Source organism: Papaver somniferum, unplaced genomic scaffold (genome assembly GCF_003573695.1).
Source record: "Papaver somniferum cultivar HN1 unplaced genomic scaffold, ASM357369v1 unplaced-scaffold_107, whole genome shotgun sequence".
NCBI classification, from domain to species: domain Eukaryota; kingdom Viridiplantae; phylum Streptophyta; class Magnoliopsida; order Ranunculales; family Papaveraceae; genus Papaver; species Papaver somniferum.
Genome location: NW_020619603.1, coordinates 11,312,364 through 11,334,598, shown reverse-complemented (window position 1 = coordinate 11,334,598; position 22,235 = coordinate 11,312,364). Strand labels below are relative to the sequence as shown.

The 22,235-nt window shown below is 35.7% G+C and overlaps 2 protein-coding genes across 3 annotated transcripts; both read left to right on the top strand.

Annotated features, from left to right (window-relative positions):
• The first annotated feature begins 13,046 nt into the window (after positions 1-13,046).
• LOC113328169 (golgin candidate 6-like) lies at positions 13,047-20,963 on the top strand. 2 transcript variants are annotated; one of them, XM_026575258.1, is made up of 20 exons: positions 13,047-13,762; positions 14,160-14,221; positions 14,373-14,425; positions 14,917-15,044; positions 15,148-15,200; positions 15,398-15,544; positions 15,656-15,729; positions 15,849-15,918; positions 16,154-16,207; positions 16,291-16,386; positions 16,697-16,747; positions 16,831-16,917; positions 17,081-17,194; positions 17,286-17,357; positions 17,528-17,713; positions 18,034-18,134; positions 18,230-18,278; positions 18,540-18,605; positions 19,236-20,006; positions 20,140-20,963. In XM_026575258.1, the coding sequence occupies exons 2-20, from the start codon at positions 14,177-14,179 to the stop codon at positions 20,692-20,694; spliced, it is 2,772 nt and encodes a 923-aa protein (XP_026431043.1). In that variant the 5' UTR covers positions 13,047-13,762; positions 14,160-14,176; the 3' UTR covers positions 20,695-20,963. The 2 variants fall into 2 exon arrangements, with proteins under 2 accessions (XP_026431043.1, XP_026431042.1); XM_026575257.1 differs by lacking the exon at positions 13,047-13,762 and having other exon boundaries at positions 13,807-14,221.
• Positions 20,964-21,200: 237 nt separating this feature from the next.
• LOC113327754 lies at positions 21,201-22,033 on the top strand. The gene has a single exon (XM_026574882.1). The coding sequence runs from the start codon at positions 21,374-21,376 to the stop codon at positions 22,019-22,021; it is 648 nt and encodes a 215-aa protein (XP_026430667.1). The 5' UTR covers positions 21,201-21,373; the 3' UTR covers positions 22,022-22,033.
• The last annotated feature ends 202 nt before the right edge of the window (positions 22,034-22,235 follow it).

Below are 22,235 nucleotides of genomic sequence, written 5' to 3'. Positions count from 1 at the left end.
GGTCTTTCATACAATCTATTTGAATAAACTAATTGAATTTGACTCATCACATAGAATTTGAATCTGTTAATCGGAAGTTTTGTTTGGTTTTTTTAATCAGCAAATTATAATCTAGACAAATTTTAATCTCAAATTATCAAGCGGGAAATTTACTATATAAATTGGTGTCCATTTCTCAGGCCAAGCATTATGGTTATTTTGCATGGATATAGTTACAATATAGTTAAGCAAGAACACAACAATATTGCAACCACTACAATCTCTTATTTAGCTTAACCTAATGGGAAAGAAACGTTTAGCCTAATGGGAGTTTCCCTCAAAATGGTAAAATTTGGATACTGAATAAAAAGTCACAGAGGAAGCACGGGTCTAGCACTTCTCCTCTTAGAACTTTATTTCCCCTCTAAATTTATCATAAAAAGAAAATTCAGTCTTGACAATGCTATATGTTGTATACGTAAATCCTAGATATAAACCTGAAAACACCGGGGGTACCAAAATACACCACCAACTTTTTCGTAGGAAATATGTATGGACAAACTCAACACAATTCCGAGAGTTAAACTCAATCAAGGAATAATGTCTAGAGTTATATCTTTCTCCCTATCTCTCTCTCTCTCTCTCTCTTGTGATTAGAACGTTTACACAACGAAATTCATGAAACTATTCACACACAGAGTACTTGGATGATACCAAAGACCAATGTCCAAGAATCAATCAAGTCGTATTCAACGAAGTAGGTTGGACGTATCTACTTTGAATGACTAACGCACAACCTGTGATATTTCAATTATAAAGATAAACAATATAATGCGGAAAAAGAATTAACACATAAACCATAAGTTTTATTAACGAGGAAACCGCAAATGAATAAAATCCACGGTAACTAGTCCATATTGAACACTAATCAGCACATGTCGGATTGAAGATTGTTTCTGGAACAACTTTAGCAGCTAAACACATGGTACCTGGAACATTATCAGAATTCTCATTAGTATACGAAAAATCCATAGCATTCTCCAATGATCTTGATGAAGAGTCATCAATGAAATTATCAAGATTGATATGAGTATTTCTACAATTATCAAAATTAACAATTTCTTCCAAGAGTCCTACATTTGAACTTTCTTCCTCTTCAGAATCGTAATGATCAGAAGTCACATCAAATGTTGCATCCAAACTCTTGTTGCCAGTGTATTTTCTTCGAGCTAGACACTCATTGGCAAAGTGACGGAACCCTTTACACTTGAAGCACTGTGGCATATCCTTATCATCAGTATCGTTGGAATCTCTGTTTTTGGCAGAGATACGATTATGCGGCTTAGTTGACATTGGAGGTTTTTCTCTGGAAAATCGTTTATTTCTCTTCTTAAGAAGTTCTCTAAACTGTGTTTTGATCAATGAAACTGAGTTATCAAGATCTTCATCTGAAAAATCAGGATCAACAAGATCATCTCCAGAGTTGTCAACACTTTCACTTTTTAGAGTTTTAATGTTTTTCAGTGCCTTGAACGCAATATCCTTTTCATCTTTGGATTGCAGTTCATGATCAAAGATCTTCAACTTTCCAATAAGAGTGTTCCTGGAAAGTGTATCAAGGTTATTCCCTTCCATGATGACATATTTTTAGACTCGTATCTTGCTAGTATAGATCATAGAGTTTTCTTCACAATGTCCTTTTGGAAAATAATATTCCCTAATGCAAATAAAGCATTAACAATACTAGACACTTTTTGATTAAACTCATCAAACGAATCTTTATCAGACATACGAAGATTTTCTCAGTTAGAATTTAGGTTTTGAAGCCTAGTATCTTTCTCTGAGGTATCTCCTTCAAATACGGTTTCTAAGATATCTAAAGCATCTTTAGACTTAGTGCACGAAGTCACATGGTGCTGAAGATCTGGGCTTATGGCTTGGATAATAGCGTTTAACCTGACAGAATTATGTTTTGCGGTACTTATCTCGGATTCACTGTATTGTCCTAATGGCTTAGCAACAATGTTTTCTTCTACAACAATTGTTGTTGCGTTGTATCCAATAACTACAAGTTTCTATGTATCAAATTCACGGGCTTGTATAAATTAACACATAGCAATTTTCTACCATAAGTAATTTGTGCCATCAAATGCTGGCGGTACGTTTATCGAGATTACACTCCTATTCATATAGTCAGACTGCTTCAAACATAAACTTATTAGGTCTTAACGTGTTTGTCTGCTCTGATACCAATTGAAAACATTGGAGATACCAAAAACACCACCAACTTATTCATAGGCAATATGTATGGAAAAATTCAACATAACTCCGAGAGTTAAACTCAATCAAGGAATAGTGTCTAGAGATATATATCTCTCTCTTGTGATTAGAACGTTTACAGAACCGAATTCGTGAACCTAATCACACAGAGAGTACTTGGACGGTACCAAAGACCAATGTCCAAGAATCAATCAAGTCGTATCCAACAAACTAGGTCGGACGTATCTACTTTGAATGATTAACGCACAACCTGTGATATTTCAAGTATAAAAATAAACAATTTAATGCGGAAAAAGAAATAACAAAGACATCATTTAGAAGTTTTTTTAACGAGGAAACCGCAAATACAGAAAAACCTGGTACGTAGTCCAGATTGAACACCAAACTATATTAAGCTGCTACAGACACTAGCCTACTACCAATTAACTTCGGTCTGGAATGTAGTTGAACCCGAAATCAGTCCACACCGATTAAGGTACATTCGCCTACTTACGCCTTTAGAATCCCAGCAAGACTCTGCACAATTGATTCCCTTAGATGATGTCACACCAACTAAGAGTTGCTTTAACTCAATTGAAGACTTTAAACCAAATCTACCTCCCACGGATTAAGCCTATATAATTGATTTCCTGATTAAGATCGAAACATATGATCAAGGTAATAGAAATCGATAGAAATTCGACAAAGTCTAGCTATCCTCAAAATCCGGAATTATGCAACCCGAAGTGCAACCTAAATATTATTCACCTCACAAGTATAAAAACCGTGGAATCACAAAGTTGAGACGAAGAGAACTTTCTGAATTTTATATCTATCTTGTTCAAGTGATAAATCAATGATTGAACAAGATAAAGATACTCGAGTTATCAAGATGAAAAGATAATTGGACCTGGCTTCACGAATCCCAATGAAGTCTTTATAGTCGCTAAACCCTAAAAGGGTTTTTAGAGAGGACGACTCTATATACAACTAGGAAACACCAAAAAGTAATGTCAGGATTCAAAAATCCCAGTTGCTAAGAGTTCCCCTTTTATAGACATTAATTCAAAGCATAGGTTTCTTTAGGTTTAAGCTAAGATAGCTTTGGAACTAGCAAACAAGATGAAACTTTGAATCTGATTTACATAAACAAGATATACAATACACTCTGGTTGGGTGAAACCGTAACCAAACCGTGTATAAAGACTATGTCTAACATGGTTATCCGAAACTAGCTGGCTTGAACTTAAAAGTTTAACACTCATTTTCATGAACACATAAGATATTAACCTTGAGTCAAAATCATGTGATCAAATAAGTCTAGTGCTTTAGAGAATTAATCAAATGATAATTATCTCATAAAAATAATTTAATCACACTCGAAGATAATCGACATGGTTAGATGCACAAGGTACAAATACATAGCCGTTTGTGAATCAGTTTAGTCAACAATACGTGTACCGGTTTGTAAGCTAAAGAGATAAACCAAGTTCCGGAGTCAACATAAGTTTTTAGGTTTGCATACCGATTTGGAAACCTTAAGAATATCATCGGTTCCGGAGTCCACATTAAGTTTGCGTACCGGTTTGGGTACTAAACGAGTTCAGGAACACAAAAATGTTTTGGTTCACATACTGGTTTGGACATTTAATCCTGGTTCCGTAAACCACAGTTCCGAAATGGTTTGCATACGAGTATGCATACCAATACGGATCCCAAGTTAAACATATTCATCATGTATGCATATTACAAATATGTAAGTCGATATTTATAGCTACTCCGCTACGTGTACAAGTACATGTAATACAACTTCAGACTTATAACAGTTATCTCAGTTTGTAAGACTGATAACACTGTCTTGTATCCGAATATAATATTTTTATATCTTTCTCTAAATCGGTTAGAAACATTCCTGAATAACATTAATGACACATATCACTGTTCCAGGCTATTTTCGTATGATAAAACCTGAATCATGATTTTGATTCCAAACAATAAATTATCCTTAACCGAAATTCATCAAGTATGAACAAATGTTCATTAAGCTTAATCATTATATTTCGAAAACTAATTATCAAGATTAACTTGACTCGAAATTCTTGTCTATGCAAGCTAGTCAAATTAGTTACGCAACAAACGTCTCAAGGATAAAAAAAGTGAATATAACTTGAGAAATAGGTGGTTCAGTCTTCACTTATCTATTGTTGATCCAAAAGATTCGCTTTCAAATGGTATAACACAACGATGATTGGTTTATTTCTCAACTACCTCTATCCTAGACCGAGACTTAACTAATTGTAGACTAGAAATCAAGATATAGTTTTGACAACTAAATTTGACAACAAGCTTGAGATAGCGGCACTTGTGAATTCGACCGAGCAATGCTCTAAAAAAACTCTTTCTTACCCGTCACCCCTTTTGATTTTTAATCATGTGATTAATTAAAAAATGTATCCATTTCTTGATTGATAGAGCTATATCTGCTTCGAATTCTAGTTGCATTATGATTCCAAGGATTTTCACCACGTACTTGTACTAATGTTTTCATAACTTTGTCTTAATTCTTATCATATCCAGTGAATAATTTCCCTCTTTCTCTAGAACGCAAAACACAGTAACCAGATGCTTGTCCTCTAGAATAAAGTATTTCTTTATCGTTTAGGCTTGCGACATTTTTATCTGTTAGAGCACTGCTCGGTCGAACTCGCAAGCGTTGCTATGTCAAGCTTGTTTGTCAAGTTTAATTGCCAAAACTATAAGTCTTGATTTCTAGTCTACTTATAGCTATGTCTTGGATTAGGATAGTAATTGTAGTTGAGCTTTAGACTCCATGGCTTTCATCGAATGAAGATGAAGAAGTACTCAAGGGAAATTTTTGAACTTCATCAACAAAAGGTATGTGGAGACTTGAACTTATCTATCACTCAAGAGTTTATCTATCTTATCTCTTATTTGAGACAAAAGTCGTATTGCTATATAGACTTCAATTATACACATTTGCTATTTCGAGCTGAGTTTAACTCACTTATCTATTTCTCGAAATATGTGTTGGTAAGCTTTTTCTTTAACCAAGTTCATCTTTACTCTTGACGAAAGTCATATGATTATTTCAATAACTTGAAAGTCGCTTTGATGCTAATAGTTTGTGGATAACAACTATTGTCATCCTCTAAGAAAGTTTCAATGATTGAAATGAGAGTTTAGAACAAGTAACCATGTTTGGATATAAACATAGTGTGTATTAACATTTGTGTAAAATCCAAAACGAGGAACCTAAGTATGCATACCAGTAGGCGTACTGGTTGGTTGTTGGAAGTCCGGAACTAAGGTATGCGTACCCGTACGCATATTGGCGGAAGTTTAGGTTCCGTGAATTTATGCTGGAGTTTGGAAGTGTGAATTGGCATGCGTACCCGTACGCGTACTGGCGTAACCAAACGTGGTCCGGCTATTTAGGTATGTGTACCCGTTTCCATACTTAAGTAGGTTACTCTCTAAACTCGGTTTGTTCATGAACTAAAACATTTATATAATAAGGAATACAATCTTTTGCAAACCGTGTCTATGATGTTCATGAATTGATTCGAGTGAATCAAAGTCGATTTTGCTTCAATTGTGTCTTGTATACTTCTATGAGATCTAAGCAATTGAACAACTCTCTAACTAGTTTCATTTGAGTCATTTGAACTAGTTATGGTAAGATGAATAAGGTTGATATAAAATTGCTCATATGGCTAACCATTGGTTAATTATTGTTGAACCGACTAAGGATACATGTTTAAATACGGTTACTGAAACCTAAATGAAGGTACATTTCATTTGTGTATAACAAACTAAGTTCGATCTAACGGTTGAAAGATATTAGCTTGAATCTAATCAGGTTTTCATCTAACGGTAAATATTGAATGCTTTGTTACCAAGGTAACTTAGATTACAAACCCTGATTTGAAATCTATATAAAGAGAACTCTAACAACTTGGAAACCTAATACCCACACCTCCTGTGTGATACTAGTTGCATAAGCTAGAGTCGATTCTCCTTTAACCTTAGGTTTTTCACGAAAACCTGTAGGTTAACGACTTAAAGACTTCATTGGGAGTGTGAAGCCAGACCCAACTATTTTCTCTGTAGTTGCGTGTTCAGATCTTGATGTTTTCTATCGTGATTGAGTACTAAATCTTTAAGATTTTCTCGAGATTTTGTCTGCGGTAGGCAAGATTGAAAAGTAGTCACAAACACCTTCGTCTCATCGTTTGGGATTCCACAATATCTTGTTTCGTTAATCGATTAATATTAGTGTGAGGTGATTGATAATACTAGGTTGTTCTTCGGGAATAAGTCTGGTTTATCAATTGGTTCTTGTTCACCTTGATTTATCAAAAGACTGAACAAAACTCGTAGGTATTTCTGCGGGAGACATATTTATCTATTCAATAGACTTTTTTGTGTGATATAGATTTATTTATCAAGTCTTCGACTTTGGGTCGTAGGAACTCTTAGTTGTGGGTGAGATCAACTAAGGGAATCAAGTGCGCAGAATCCGTCGTGGTTCTTGAGGCGTAAGGAACACAACTTTACCTTGATCAATGTGAGATTGATTAGGGCTCAACTACATTCCATTCCGAAGTTCATTGATAGTAGGCTAGTGTCTGTAGCGACTTAATACAGTGTGGTGTTCAAATCTGGATTAGGTCCCAGGGTTTTTCTGCATTTGCGGTTTCCTCGTTAACAAAACTTCTGGTGTCTGTGTTATTTCTTTTCCGCATTATATTTTGTTATATAATTTAAATATCACAGGTTGTGCGTTGAATCGATCAATTAGTAAATCCAACCTTTGGTTGTTGATTGAAATTGATTGATCCTTGAACATTGGTCTTTGGTACCGCTCAAGTTATTTCTCTTATATACAATCTGGCTCGCAAATTAATATTTGTTTAATTGCAGATTGAATTGAGAAATTGAGATATAACTCTTTGATATACTCTTTCTTATGATTGAGTCTGACTATCTAGTTGATTCTCTTGAAAGTATATTGGAGTTAGTCCATACAGATTGCTAAGAGAAATATTGGGTGAGGTTGTTAGACCCTCGCTTTCTCATTATCCACAAGATGGACAAGAAAAATGGAAGAAACTTTTAAGTTGAGAAGATGATTTGGGGAGATTTGAGTATAAAATCAAGTTGTAAGAAGATGATTTGGAGTGGTTTGAGAAGAAAAACTATTTTTTATTTACAGAAATGTTTGCCAGTTTTTTTGAAAAAAATATTTGTTGGAATCCGACGGTGTAGGACTTATATCCATTAAGAATAATGGATGTTTACGATCGGGTTATAGTCATATAGTGGTGCCTTCATTATAACTAAGTGATGACCCATAGTGGTGGTTATAGCCGCACAAAATGCACTACCATAGTACTTGGCTTTATTTTGACATGTTTTAAGGAGCTAAACTCATCAAATTGGACGTACAAAATCGGGCATGGTGCAAATTTTAGGAGCCAAAGACAAATTTAACTCGATTTTGTTTACAAAATGAGCTTCTTTGTGATCGTAAACTAAATAGAAGAAAAATATTGTGAGTTTGGGAGAGTGTCGATTCATAACTATATCAATGGTAAAATAAAAATAAATTAGAACCGTCTTCTACGGCTACATGATTTACATCATGGACCGTTAATCATTAATCATGTTCTAATCCTGCATATTCATCTACCAAAATTTGGTTCCTGTGCCGTGGGAACTCAAGAATAAAGAGGTATGAGATATATAACACCATTGATAATCACGTTCTAATTGTAAAGACATTGGACTAGGTGCAGATGTTGAGTTGTGGATGCAGAGGCAATGTTTTGGTCACGAGACAGCTTCTGGCCACATGGAAGTTTTGGTTCAAGTTGCACTTTTCTTGTCTTGGGGTAGATTTTGTATTTTTTTTTTATCACATTATATATTTTGGCGAGCCCAACCTTTATTATATAATTCAATAACCATAAGAATCCAACAAAAACAAAAAATGAAGATAAAAAATAATAATACACATAATTTTTTTCCGAAAAAGGATGATTATGAAAGCAAACCTTAAATTCAATAAGAATTTAAAGTTTACACTAAATTATGAAATTAACAAATAAACTTTACCCATATTTATAATATGTGTTTATCCACATTATTAAAGTATCTCCAATAAAAGGTGGAAATTTTACTTTCTCCGATAAATTGGATTTTAGATCCTATTTGAAATAAGTCAGTCTCCAATAGTAGGTCCTACAAAGTAGGGGGATGTCAAAATAAATACAAAGATCTTAAATAAAGTCTAAACTAGACTTTCGGAACTGCCTCGGAGTCTTCAATTAAACTTTTTTTTTAATCACGTTTAAGATTAAAATAATCCAATAGAAAAATAATAGTTATAACCACCGATAAATATTAAGGTTAAAACCTTAAAGTACTGGAGATGCTTTATAAGCCAAGAAGTAATACTCTACAAAAATGTATAAACTTTTATTAATAAAGATATAAATAATATCTCAACATATGATTGTTAGCACCCACACTTAGAAATGCTCTTTGGTACTGTTGTTACTAAATGTTAGAATATTCCCTCTTATAAATATTCCTCCTCATCTAAAAAATAAAAATATAATTTCAACATTTTACTTGTTCTGATATTACATTTTTAAAACATGAGATACATTTTCATAATTAAGTTAATATTAATGTGCAAGTTTAAAAATATGTAACTAAAATATTACAAATATGCACTATCAAATTTTATCGTGATTATTTTTTAAAATATTAATCCGTTTGCAATACTTATATAATAACACATATAATACAACATGATCATATGCTATTAATAAACTTAATTAATTTCATGAAAGAAATTTGGAAATGATATTTGACAATAATTATATGTGATATCGTACCATAATTTGTTGTATATGAATTATATATTCTCTTACCCATGAACTCTTCTGGTCAGATTGAAGCAACAACAATTATGGAGTTCAATTTATATGAGAGTGATTACATGAAACAAGCTAAGATCAACATCAAAGAAAATCCACTAACCAAGCCAAAACAAGACTGCTCTATGCACTTCGGCGCAGTGACTTGGACCGCAAAATTAAGTAAACCGTATGGCGACTCATTTGAGCGAAAGAGAAATCAATTCGGTTAGCGACTACCTGCTGATCGATGTTTCTCGTGATCTTGCACTACATGGAGGGAACATCCAAGGTACTCCAATAAGAGTTTCAATGGATAACCTTAGAATTTCTCTTGCAGCAATTGGTAAACTTATGTTTGCGAAATTCTCCGAGCTTGTGTGTGATTACTACAACAATGGGTTGCCATGTATTTATTTTCGTTTGTCTGGACTGTTTAACCTAAAGTTTATGTGTTACACGTTGATTGATCATAGATTGGTCATTTAAGAAGAGTCATTAGATATATGAGTTATTTTATTACTGTCAATTATGTTAGTAGCATGATACCTATGTTGGTGTTTATGCTCCTTATTCTCCTAAAAAGAGCTTAGGTGTTATAAAAACAATCTTGATGAATATGATGGTTTTTCAGTTTACTTAAAGGTGCAGTTAGACTAATAGATTTGAATGGTGCAGTATGAATGGTAGATATGAAGACTGTACAGGGGTTAATCTATGATAATATGAATGGTAGATATGAAGACTGTAGAGGGGTTAAACTATGATATGTTCTGTTTTAGTTTTGAGGTGACTATCACTTTGATTGTTGTTTTTGTGGATTTTTTTTGTTCTTCACGGTTTATTGATTTGTTTTTTTGGTTCGATTTGGATTTTCTTTTGTTTCAGACCTTGCTTTTAGTATCATGCGTGTTGAGTATGTAGTAAGTAAAAACAATTTTGTTAATGTGCCTTATGAGTTTCTTTTAGTGATATTAATGTATATGAGTTTATTTTGTTCATACCATTTACCCTGATTACAGAGGTGTTTGAAGCCTGAACGAGCAGTGATTATCTTTGTTACTTGCATACCTAAGGTAGACAGGTAACTGGCCCAAGTTTTTTCAAGAAGGATTATTGATAGTATGAGCAGTATTATTACTTCTCAGTTGGTTTTGTTCATCTTATACTTATGTTTTCCTTGAGTCACCTTCATTGATTTAACAGAAACATAATTGTTGCTTATTGTTGTGTTGTTTATTATTTTGGGTAAGCATTTAACTGAAACATAATTGTTGATTTAATAGAAATGAACACAAAAGTTGGTCTAAGAAAACGAGGCTGATCCTCGACTGCAACATGATTTATTTTGGGTTACGTTGTAGATTTTTAGATCACCAAATAGATTCCACATTACGACGCCAACTTTCTGTTTATGGTGTAACTTTTGAATCACGAAACAGATTTGGATGCAGAGGTTTATTGTTGGGTTCTATTAATATTGTCAAAATTTATTTACAAGACACCAATTGGGACAATAATTATGGTATGCTTGGGACACTTGGAAAAGTCAAATCAATCAGAATTGCTTATCCGTTAAAAATATAAAAAATAACATAATCATAAGGCTATATTCTCAAACATGTTGAGGCCGGCTAAGAGGTGAACCAATATATACCAACTTGATACCTAGTGCTTGCAACGCTCAATGTTAATTTGATTTATGCATAAAGAAAAAGCGTAAACTAACTTTCCTGCTGAGTGCTGAGCAATAAAGTACATTATGAATCACCCCACTTGTCATATTGCTAATATTTAGGTTACGTGTTCGCAGGTCGAATTGACAATAGACAAGATTGGGAACCAACCCACTTGTCACAACTACTGCTTTCTCCGTTGTTCGTCTAGAAGAGGTGTCACGAACTGTACCGTTGATTACCGATTTCAACGTGCAGTTCTGTTCAAATCTAGCTCCTCGAAAATATGTTCGACGCCTTCAAGTCTTGCTTCACTGCTTTTTTCTATGTCAGCTATGGCCGATCTCTAGCAATATGATTCCTTTGTGTACTGGAACATCAGAAGGTCTTCGTTGTAGGTGCCTCAGACGATGTTGAATCATCTTATATTCGATCGGTGCCAATTCAAGTTTGTTGTGAATGTCCTCATTCCTAATCCGGTCCCATCTTGTGTGGCCATGTCTATCGTAGCATCCGCATCTCCTCGCATGTATATTCTTTACATGTTTTCTTTTAGTATCCCAACATTCTGCTCCATAGAATATTGTCCGTCTAACTACTGTCTTATATAACTTTCCTTTGAGATTTTGTGGAACTTTTTCATTACATAGGATTCCAGCATCAAGTCTCCATTTCTCCCATCCTCCCCGAATCCAATGACTATCAATTCTTCCACCACTTTGGAGCTTAGAACCCAGGTACCGAAAGATGTCTTTTTGAGGCACTAATATATCAGCTAAAAAGATATCACCATCGACAACCCGATCATCACCGAACTCGCAGCACTGATATTCGGTTCTGGTCTTGCTGAACTGAAATCCCTTTGCTTCAATTCTAACATCCGTCACTATAAATCTAGCTTCTGCTCCACTTTGGCCCTGCTGTCGCCAATTAGCACCACATTGTCAGCAAAAAACATGCACAAGGGATTTATCCTTGAATTCCACTCATAAGTTGGTCCATCACAAAGGAAAAATGATAAGGGCTCGTAAGTTTTGTTTGTTAAAAAGATAAAAAAATCATAAGTTATTTAATAGAAAACACCGGTTTATTCCGTAATTTTTTTTTATTGATACCTTGTGTGTTTGGATCTGATTTGGAATTTAAATCTGACTAGGCGCAGATTGTTTGTTTTTTCATATTTCTAATGTTTGCCTCAAGGTCTAACTCAACTCTTTATTGGTACGTAGACATTTAACTGAATTGAAAAGAAAAATATGACCTGGACGAACTAGCTGAGTAAGGGAATCATCTTACACCTTGTTTGTTTGAGACTGACTCGCGATCTTAATCAAATTTGATATCTGATTAGACACCGAGTCAGATGCCAAATCCGTTTGTCTTTTCATTTTGTTGATATCTGGCTCAAGATTTGATTGGGCTTGTACATTTAATTCATACCTATTTGAATCATCAACCATTTTATATCTAACTGGTTGGGCATATATCTGGGATCCATACATCCGACTGAATTTAAATTTTTTCTGTAACTCTATCATTATAAAATTGTTGAGTCCACTGACGGAGCTACAGCTGGGCTAATCCGGGTTTTAGCCCATGTAATCGTCACAACCCAAAAATCTAAAAATTGAAATGCTATACTGGGTCAAGGCTATTAACCCAGGCTGAGAAAAAAATTAAAACTTCTTGGATCCGTCCCTGATCGAGTCGGATGTAATAATAATAAGTTACATTCAGATATCACGAATCAATTCCAGTAGAGCCAGATCGAGTCCTTGAGTCAGAACAAAACAAACAACCTGCTCATCGTGAACAAACTTGGCCCCAATTTTTATCTATAATATAAAACAAAATGATTTGTTCGGTGTTAGTGACAAAAGTTTGGTGGTCGTTTTTTCAAATCAAAATACCCCTCCGCGTTTCTGTTTTGTTCATGGGCCATCGTAATAACGTACAGAGAAAAAGGGTACGTCCGTAAAATGACTAGATTTATTATCTTTTTTCTGACCAACATGTCCCTCCGTGTTTTCATGGTTTTGCCTACGTCTTGACGGGATTTCAGTGAATTTCCTAAACACGAGGGTTATTTACATAATCTCTATTTTCTATTTCTGAAACAAGTTTCTCCCTCTTCTCTCCGCCACCAGTCTCCTCCACATCCTTCAATTAAGCCCCTCTGTGTTTCCTCCTCTCCATCACCACCATTACAGTTTACCACCATCACCATCACCACCCATTACGTAAATCTAATTCGATCAATTTTATTTATCTTGATTCAATCTTACAACAACATATTTTTCTTCACAATTCATACACACAAATCTACATATTTCAATCCATATTACCAACCAATTACTCCATGTCATTCCTTCACCACCAACACTACCACATCAGTACCACCATCCGAACACCATCACCACCACCACCACCGTAACCAGCACCACCCCTAAATCATCAACCACAATCAAAATTCTAACCTATTCAATTCACCAACACCACTACCGTTAAAATCAAATTGACCTTATTCATGAGTATTACATTTTCGAGACACCCCAAAGTTCTTATCAGCATATAAATCATCAGTCAGGTTTTAAAAAACTTCGTAGTCTTCAACAATTGAAAGAACAAAAAATCTAGCAACTGTGGTGGTAGAAAGCGAGACGGACGGGCTAAGATCGAAAGAAAAGGTGGTGCGGGTTGCTTCTACTTAAGATAAGGATGTACTGTGACATTACAGATGGTGGTTGAGAAGGAGAAAACAAGGCGGGGGAAGACAAAATAAATGTAGCAGCCTAGGAGGGATAGCTAGAGGGGAACAAGAGAAGAAACTAGGTTCCTATCAAATTACGAAATACTCCTTATTTTTCGAGCACATGGCTCATGGATCCATCACGACACGAGGTATAAACTATTTTCAACAACACCGTGCCATAAGGGCACGGGTTATACTTCGACCCGATACCCTGACAAAGACACTGGCCATAACACCAACATGACAACATCCCTTTGCCCCGTGCCGCAATACATTAGTAATTAAAGAACCAGAACCAGAACCAAATCGGATAAAAATAAAATAATAAAAACAGCTATTTATATTTCCCGGTTTCCACATCACAATCAATTCTCTTTCAGACTTCAACTCAAACTAGAGATCATCACGATCTCCCGAATCAAAACCCTAAAATCCTAATCCTGATCCGAATCCTACACCTAAAACTTCAAAATCTACCCCATATTAATCAATCGAACTTCTTAATTAGGTCAAATTTGAACTTCTTCTTCTTCTTGTTCGATTCAGAATTGTTGTAAAATTCAATGGATTTTAAGCTTGGTAGAATCAATCTAAATGCTGTTGCTCAGGTATATCATTCATTATGGATATATTGTTTGATTTTTCTGATTTCAACTGATTTAATGAGATTTCTCTATACGCATGTTTTGTTTCAATTGTTGAAGAATTATTTGATTATTCTAGGGTTTTGATTTCATGGGATTATTTTTGTTGTATTAGGGTGTTGGTGGACTTGTTTTTGGGAATGAAAGCTCTGCTTCAAGTGATGACAGGTAAAACACTGATCAGATTTGGTGAATTCCCTTAAAGGTTTTGAATTTTATAGGCATTAGTATTTGTGCAATGCAAAACGGAATGGAGTACTAGACATTTTGATGTTAACACACCGAATTATGTTATTTTAGTTTGAGACATTAGTTGAAAGTCAATACGGAAGATAGAAATTTTGAATTTTTAGTGGTTCCGAGTCTAATCATGTCAAACTGTCTGGTGTTGTTTGAGCTCTACAGTAGATGTTTATGGTTCATCGGTCTATCAAGACTTTTACTTAAGAGAGTAATTATTCAGTATTTCCCTTAAGGTAGATGCATTCTGCAAGTATCTTGTGGACTACATAAGGCATCAATTAGCTTTATGTGATTTAAGTCAAGTGAAGTTAATCAATGTAGTGCTAGGTGTTCTGTTATATACTTCTGAACTCTCTGTATACCAATATCATTGGTCAGAATTATTGTTCTTAAAATCTTATTTTGATATTTTAAAGCTATGTTGAGCGGTTGCTTGATCGGATAAGCAATGGAGTACTAGCAGAGGACAGGAGATCTGCTATGACGGAACTTCAGTCTATTGTTGCAGAGAGTCGTTCAGCCCAGCTAGCATTTGGGGCAATGGGTATGTTCTCTTGTTTAGCTAAACATAGAAATGCAAATTTAGATGTGTATTCTCTCACGTGTGATGTGCCACTTCTAATGTATTTAGTTACTTCTGGTTATAGGCTTTCCAGTACTTATGGGCGTCTTAAGGGAAGAACGGGATGATGTGGAGATGGTTAGTAGATCCTTTCCAGTACTTATAGCCTTTGCCGTTACGGTTGGGTTAAAACCTAACTTTTAACGTGGATGGTCTACGTGTTCTGCCACCTGCTTGTGCGGGCAAATTTGTTATTTTTGTTGCAAACTGCTGGATATGTTTCCTTCTATGTTAGTGTTTGCTGGTGCTATAAGTGATTGTCTTCCAACATGCAGGTTCGGGGGGCAGTCGAAACTCTTGTAAGCGCTTTAACTCCTATTGGTTCTGCACAAGGACCAAAGAATGAGGTCCAAGCAACTTTAATGAACTCCGATCTTTTGTCAAGAGAAGTAGAAAACATTTCTCTTCTTCTAAGTTTATTGGTGAGGTTTTGTTGCTTTATTCATTTTTAGATAAGCAGTAGTTTCTGTTTGTTGTTCACTAGTTTATGATGTATATAGCTATAAAACTTCGCTGTTTCTTTACTTTGGCAGTCCGAGGAAGACTTTTATGTTCGATATTACACACTACAGCTATTGACAGCACTACTTACACATTCTCAAAATAGGTACCATATTGTCTGTGATTACTAAATATGCATCTTCAATCTTTTTCTGTTATGCTAGAATCTAGAATCCTAGATTTGCTCATTGATCAGGGGGTTGAGACTTTTTGTTCCTGTTTCAGATTACAAGAAGCAATTCTTACCATACCTCGTGGAATAACACGGCTTATGGACATGCTCATGGATCGTGAGGTATGCAGTGAATTTCACTTTCTGATTCAAGTATTTTTTTCTCTATCTTAGGGTGTTCTCCAAAGAATATATAAACATGAGACTATTGGTAACAATAATAGTCTGTGTTTAATAATAAAAAGAAATAATAGTCTGTGTTTAACTTTCTTGATCTTTCTTTAAAACCTTCCTTCCTTCCATCCATCCTTCCTTCTTTTTTTTTCTTTCAATTCTGAATATTTGCTTTCCTTGGTAGGTTATACGAAATGAGGCATTGTTGCTTCTTACATACTTGACTCGTGAAGCCGAGGTGACTCCCTTTCCTTTGAATAACTTTTATTTTTATGTTACATGTGCACCGCTTTTCTACTAACGAGCTTTGACTGTTCTCAGGAAATTCAAAAAATATTGGTCTTCGAAGGTGCATTGGAAAAGATCTTTAGCATTATTAAGGAGGAAGGAGGGTCTGATGGTGGAGTTGTTGTGCAGGTGATCTCTTGGAATATTGATGCTTCAGTTCTGTATTAGTAATTTCCAATCAAAGCTTTGCTCAAATTTTGTAACTTCTAACTGAGTGGAGGGTACGCAAAGAACCTTTCTTGATAACTCTTATATTTTTCTTCTATTTTGCGTCCTGCATTTTTACTTGTTTGCATGTTTTTTGGCTCTTACCTGCAGAATCTGATTCGATGTATAAATTGTATTTCATCTAATTGCAGTCACAATTCACATTTAATCTCTCATTATATTTTCCTTTAAGAATTGAAGGAGCAATATCTGATGTTTGTTTGTGATGCAGGACTGTCTTGAGTTGCTGAACAATTTGCTTCGTTACAGTGCATCCAATCAGGTTTGTGGAATTTCTTACTTTTCATAGTTCGTTTGTGCTATTCTTTTTTGAGAAGTGGTAATTGGAACTGTTCATTAATTCAGATATTGTTAAGGGAAACTATGGGTTTTGAGCATATAACATCAATTTTGAAGCTTCGAGGAAGTTCTTACAGCTTCACTCAACAAAAGGTGAGGTACTCTTAGATAGGTTTATGCCATTACTTGTAGCCTCCAGGTGCGTATACAATTAAACTGCAGCTAAGCATGAATTGTTCGATTTCAAAATTTTGCTTTTACATGGGCTTTAATGGTCAAATTATGTTGCTTCTGAAAACAATCACCATGCCAGTAGACAGTGAATCTGCTCAGTGCATTAGAGACCGTCGGATTGCTGCTAAAGGGAGGTCGGGAGACTGATCCTGGAAAAGATTCTAACCGTTTGGCTAACCAAACGGTCTTGGCTCAGGTTTGTATTTCATTCAGATATTTCCTTCAGATATTGCAGGGTTTTGTAAAATAAGAAAAGAATCTCAACTTATCATTTTTGTTAATTGCAGCAAAAAGTATTAGATCAACTTCTGATGTTGGGCATCGAGAGCCAGTGGGTTGCTGTTGCTGTTCGTTGTGCGGTAAGATATATTTTCTGCATGACCTCTTCTGATTTTTGGTATAAATTTATCTATGTATCCGAAGTTTCCAGAAAACAAGGAGGAGTTCTCGGTGGAGGCACATTCTGTATTTTTGTTTCTTTGTTTTTCTTTTGGTGGTTTTAATGCTGAGACTTTGGGGACTGTTTCAGGCACTTCGATGCATTGGTGATTTGGTTGCCAGGCATCCACAAAATCGTGATGTTTTAGGAAGTAAAATGCTTGGGGAGGAACCAAATGCAGAACTTGCTCTTAATTCGATTCTTCTGACGATCTTGAGAACTTCCAGTACACAAGAATTTCTAGCAGCTGATTATGTTTTCAAGCGGTTCTGCGAGGTTGGTATCATATGAAATCTGAACCTTGTAGAAAATCAAGAGATCGTTAATGGAGTTTCACACCTGCATGATAACTGTGGTCATATGACTGGTACTCTTGTTTAATTTAATGTCTGGTCACTACTTGGAAAGAGGAGAAAGAAAAATCTTTACCTTTGAATAGTTTTGGAGATGCTATTGCTAGGTGCATCCTTTAGCCAGATTTAGTCATTATGCATCGAATTGTTTTGAAACTGTAGGATGACCATTGCATGCATTATGTATTGTTCATGTAGCATTGGGTTTTTCGTCTGGTTAACTTGGTTTTGGTTCAACAACAGGAAAACAATGCCGGCCAAGCAAGACTTGTTTCCACACTAGTTTCTCAAACAAATGCGGTGACCCACTCACCTTTAGAGAATGCTAGCATTAAATTTGGAAGGTTTGTGAACTCTTATGACCACCATATCCTACTTCACCATTTGTAGTTTTTTGCTGTCATTATTAGTCAATTAATACCCCTGATTGTTTTGGCAGAGAGCTGTTACAGGGCCTTACTGTTAACGAGAGCGATGGAGATCTTGAGGTAAACTGAACTAAAACTCTGCAATGGATATCCATTTGTCTTCGAAGTAGGATACATGCTTCCTTTTGAGCTCCTATTTTGTGCTTGAATATAATATCCCCAATGTGTTATCTTCCTTGTACACAAAGCAATACTTTTTCTTCTAGATCGGTATTCCAATTTTGTGTGGAATCAAATGTATAGTATGTAGTTCATTACGTTCCAAACTGCCAATTAGTATTTTTTGATTCTGCGAAATTCTTTCTAATTTTTCAAGTGCAGTCTTGTTGCAGGGCTGCTAGTGTTCTTTCTCATTTACTGAAGGATAACATCCAATGCAAGGAACAGGTATGCACTCTCAACTCTTCTTCAACTTTTCCTTTTGTGTAGCATGAAACTAGAAAGATTGAACTGCAAATCTGAGGAAACTGATGATTTTCACGAGGAAAATAAATAAATTATTGAAAAAGAGCATACCTCAGTTCTCCTGAATGGTTTCAGCCTTCCAGGTTATTATCTTAGGTTGTCATTTAGTGTGCGTAAGAAATTTTCAGGGTGCATATCTCATTATCTACAGACTTGGTTGCATAGAAATGGTAGCGGGAACGATGCTATTATTGGATTTTTGTAGAATACGATGAGCCATGATGCCCTTCCCCAATCATCAATGAGCCATGAGCCATGATTTTTTCTTCGTTTTTATTGCTTGCTCCCCCATAAATTTGTTTTGCATCTGTAGTGAATGATAGTGAAAAGAATGTCTACCATGAGCTATCTTTTCTGAAATTTTCTCTTCCTTAGAATTACATTGTTCCTAAGCTTATAGCTACATTTAATTTTGTGAAATCTCTCTCCAAGTTTCACCGTTTCTGCTTTCCTTTAAGGCCTAAAACGTACCACTATGTACCAAGGAAAGCAACCTTGCTGTAATGCATGTCTCTCTTCTTCTTTCTTGTCTGACACATGCCACCCTCACAGGTTCTCCAGGTCAAACTCGAGGGGCCCACACAATCTTTGGGTACCCCTGAACCACTAATGCATCGGATAGTAGTGTATCTGGCTCTTGCTGCATCCATGAAAAACAAAGATAACGATCACAAAGGTTTGGCTTCTACAAGGAAGTCTTACACCCAACCTATTATCCTGCGACTTCTTGTCACCTGGCTGGCAGAATGCCCAAATGCAGTTGAATCCTTCCTAGACTCACGACATCATCTCACTTATCTACTTGAACTGATGTCAAGCTCATCCGAAACAGTGTTCACTAAAGGATTAGCTGCTATTCTCCTGGGTGAATGTGTACTCTATAACAGATCTGCTGAGAGTGGTAAGGATGCTTTTATGGTAGTTGATGCCATCAGCCAGAAGATTGGTCTTACCTCGTACTTCCTGAAATTCGAGGAGATGCAGAAGAGGTTTCCTTTTGTTGCAAAGAATGCTGAAGACCGTAAGCCACTAACGAGATCTAATACCGCGAGTATGGAAGATGTTGAAGATGCCGAGGACGAAGATTCTGATCAGAAGCATGATGAGAATTTTGTTCTCATGTCAATTTTCGATACCCGGTTTGTAGATTTGCTTAAAAATCTTGAGGCAAATATTAGAGAAAGCATTGTGGAACTTTACAGCCATCCGAAAAGCAAAGTGGTAGTAGTGCCAGCAGAACTGGAGCAGAAGAACAGGGAAAGTAATGAAGACTATATCAAAAGGTTGAAGTCATTCGTGGAGAAACAGTGCAGCGAGATGCAGGTATATTTCTCTAGGTGTTATTCCGTATCTTTGAAAACAGCCAATATGCTTATTCTCCTTCATACATATATGCCTATGTCAATTTTGATATACATGTGCACGTTCTAATATGGCAACACTTGATCTTTTTAAGGACCTTCTTGGACGTAATGCATCTTTGGCTGAGGATTTGGCGAAAAATGGTAAGACTGGTGCTTCAAGTTCTGATCAGAAACAGAATGGAGGCAGAGAAAGAGTCCAAAACGAGACCCTCAGAAGAGGTCTGCAAGAAGCCATGCAACAACTAGAGATTCTCAAGTCAGAGAATGCCAAACTCAAAGAAGAAGCATCCACATATCAGAACTTAGCTAATAGCAAAGAGTCGGATCTGCAGAGCTTGTCAGATGCTTACAACAGTCTGGAACGTAACAATAACCAGCTGGAAAACGAGTTGGAGTTCTTAAGAAAAGGAAGCAGTCAACCCTACATAGACATAGAAGCTATTAAAATAGAGGCAAAGGAAGAAGCACAGAAAGAGAGCGATGCAGAACTAAGTGATCTTCTTGTGTGCCTTGGCCAAGAACAAACCAAAGTAGAGAAACTAAGTACGAGATTAACAGAATTAGGTGAAGATGTGGATTCTCTCCTTGAAGGAATTGGAGATGAGATACCCGAAGACAGTGATGGTGACGAAGAAGAAGAGGAGTGATAATCAGTATAATAGTCTGATTAAATTCATGTCGTTAATTTGTCATGGCTCACAAACGCACACATTCAGCGACACCTTGTATAGTAGTTCTTACGGCGTCGTACATACACACACACACACATTAATGATGTACGATAATGTCGAACACTCAGATCAAGAACTTCGAAATTTCACTGTAACTTTTAATTCTATCATTTCATCCTGTTATAAACTGGACATTACTTTTTAGTTCAATTTTTCAGTAATCAAATTTGGGTGACAATTTTAAACCTTGTGTAGTGCTCTCTCAAGTTGCAAGTGTTCCTATTGGGGCAAGGATTTCCACAATCTTGCTAGGGTGCGCTAGCATCCACTTTTCTTTTTTTAAAGAGGATTTTTCATTTTACAAATAGAAAAATATTCTATAAAAAAGAATAAAAAATTTGTTTTTTTAATTTAAATAATCAACACTCCATTCTTTCATGTTTCCTCTGCAACCTTTTCTTTTTTTTTTTTATTAAGTTTTCTTCCATGTTTCCTCTGCAACATTGTTCCATTAGTTAATACGAGCTAAGGTTGAATCTGATGATCTTATAAAAGTGTGCAAGAAGGCAAACTTGTTCAATAACATAGCTGAGGCTGGAGTTTGGATAGGGTGGCGAAGTGTTATAGCCCGTGTTGCTCTTCTTGGTGGCTTGAGATGGATGTAATTTCTCCAAGAGCTGCAAAATCTGATAAGAAATTTACTGGTTTTAGAAATTTATGTTATGGTTTAGTTGTTGTTGGGCTTGCTGCTAGTTTTATTCTACTAATACTAGTGATTCTTGGGTTCACTGTATTCAAACCAAAGAATACAATAACTAGAGTGAATTCCATAAAGCTAGATGAGTTTCATTTATCTTTAGATGTTCCTAATTTAGTAGTAGAATTGAATGTTACACTTAGTCTTAATCTCTCTGTTACGAATCCTAACAGAGTTGCAGGATTTAAGTATGGGAATGGTGGTGGTTCATCTTCTGCTTTGTTGTATTATAAAGGAGATGTTGTTGGGGAAACAAGAATATTTCCAGCAGCTGGCGGGGAAATATCTCCCGGAGAAACGGTTGGGTTGAACACGACTGTGACTGTTTTGGATGATCGATCAATATCGAATTTAGATGTTTATTCTGATATTATGTCAGGTTTGTTGCCTGTGCGTACTTATACGAGGATTTCAGGGAGAGTTTCTGTTATGAAAATGTTTAAGCATCATTTGGTTTCATATTCATCTTGTGATATATGGTTGAATGTTGTTAACCGAACCATAGATAATTTCGGATGTAAATACTCTAAGATCAAGCAGTTATAAATCGTGTTTTGAGTATAACATCTCTACAATTTATCATTGATTTTTATTTGTGGGAATGTTATAAATACCCTCCATTTTTGTTGACATTGCACAAATACCCCCGAGGGGTAAAAGATAATTTCTCGGAGTCAACTTGAGAGAGTTGCTTCCACTTTTTGGAAGCAACTTGTATAAAGTTGCGTCCACTTCTTGAAGCAACTTGTGATAGTTGCGT

What these genes read in the sequence shown, in the direction of transcription:
- LOC113327754 (XM_026574882.1), top strand. Translation starts at nt 21,374, where the DNA reads ATGGATGTAATTTCTCCAAGAGCTGCAAAATCTGATAAGAAATTTACT.
- LOC113328169 (XM_026575258.1), top strand. Translation starts at nt 14,177, where the DNA reads ATGGATTTTAAGCTTGGTAGAATCAATCTAAATGCTGTTGCTCAG. An exon ending in GCTAGCATTTGGGGCAATGG is followed by an intron (nt 15,045 to 15,147) that starts GTATGTTCTCTT and finishes TTCTGGTTATAG; the next exon opens with GCTTTCCAGTACTTATGGGC. An exon ending in AACAGTGCAGCGAGATGCAG is followed by an intron (nt 20,007 to 20,139) that starts GTATATTTCTCT and finishes GATCTTTTTAAG; the next exon opens with GACCTTCTTGGACGTAATGC.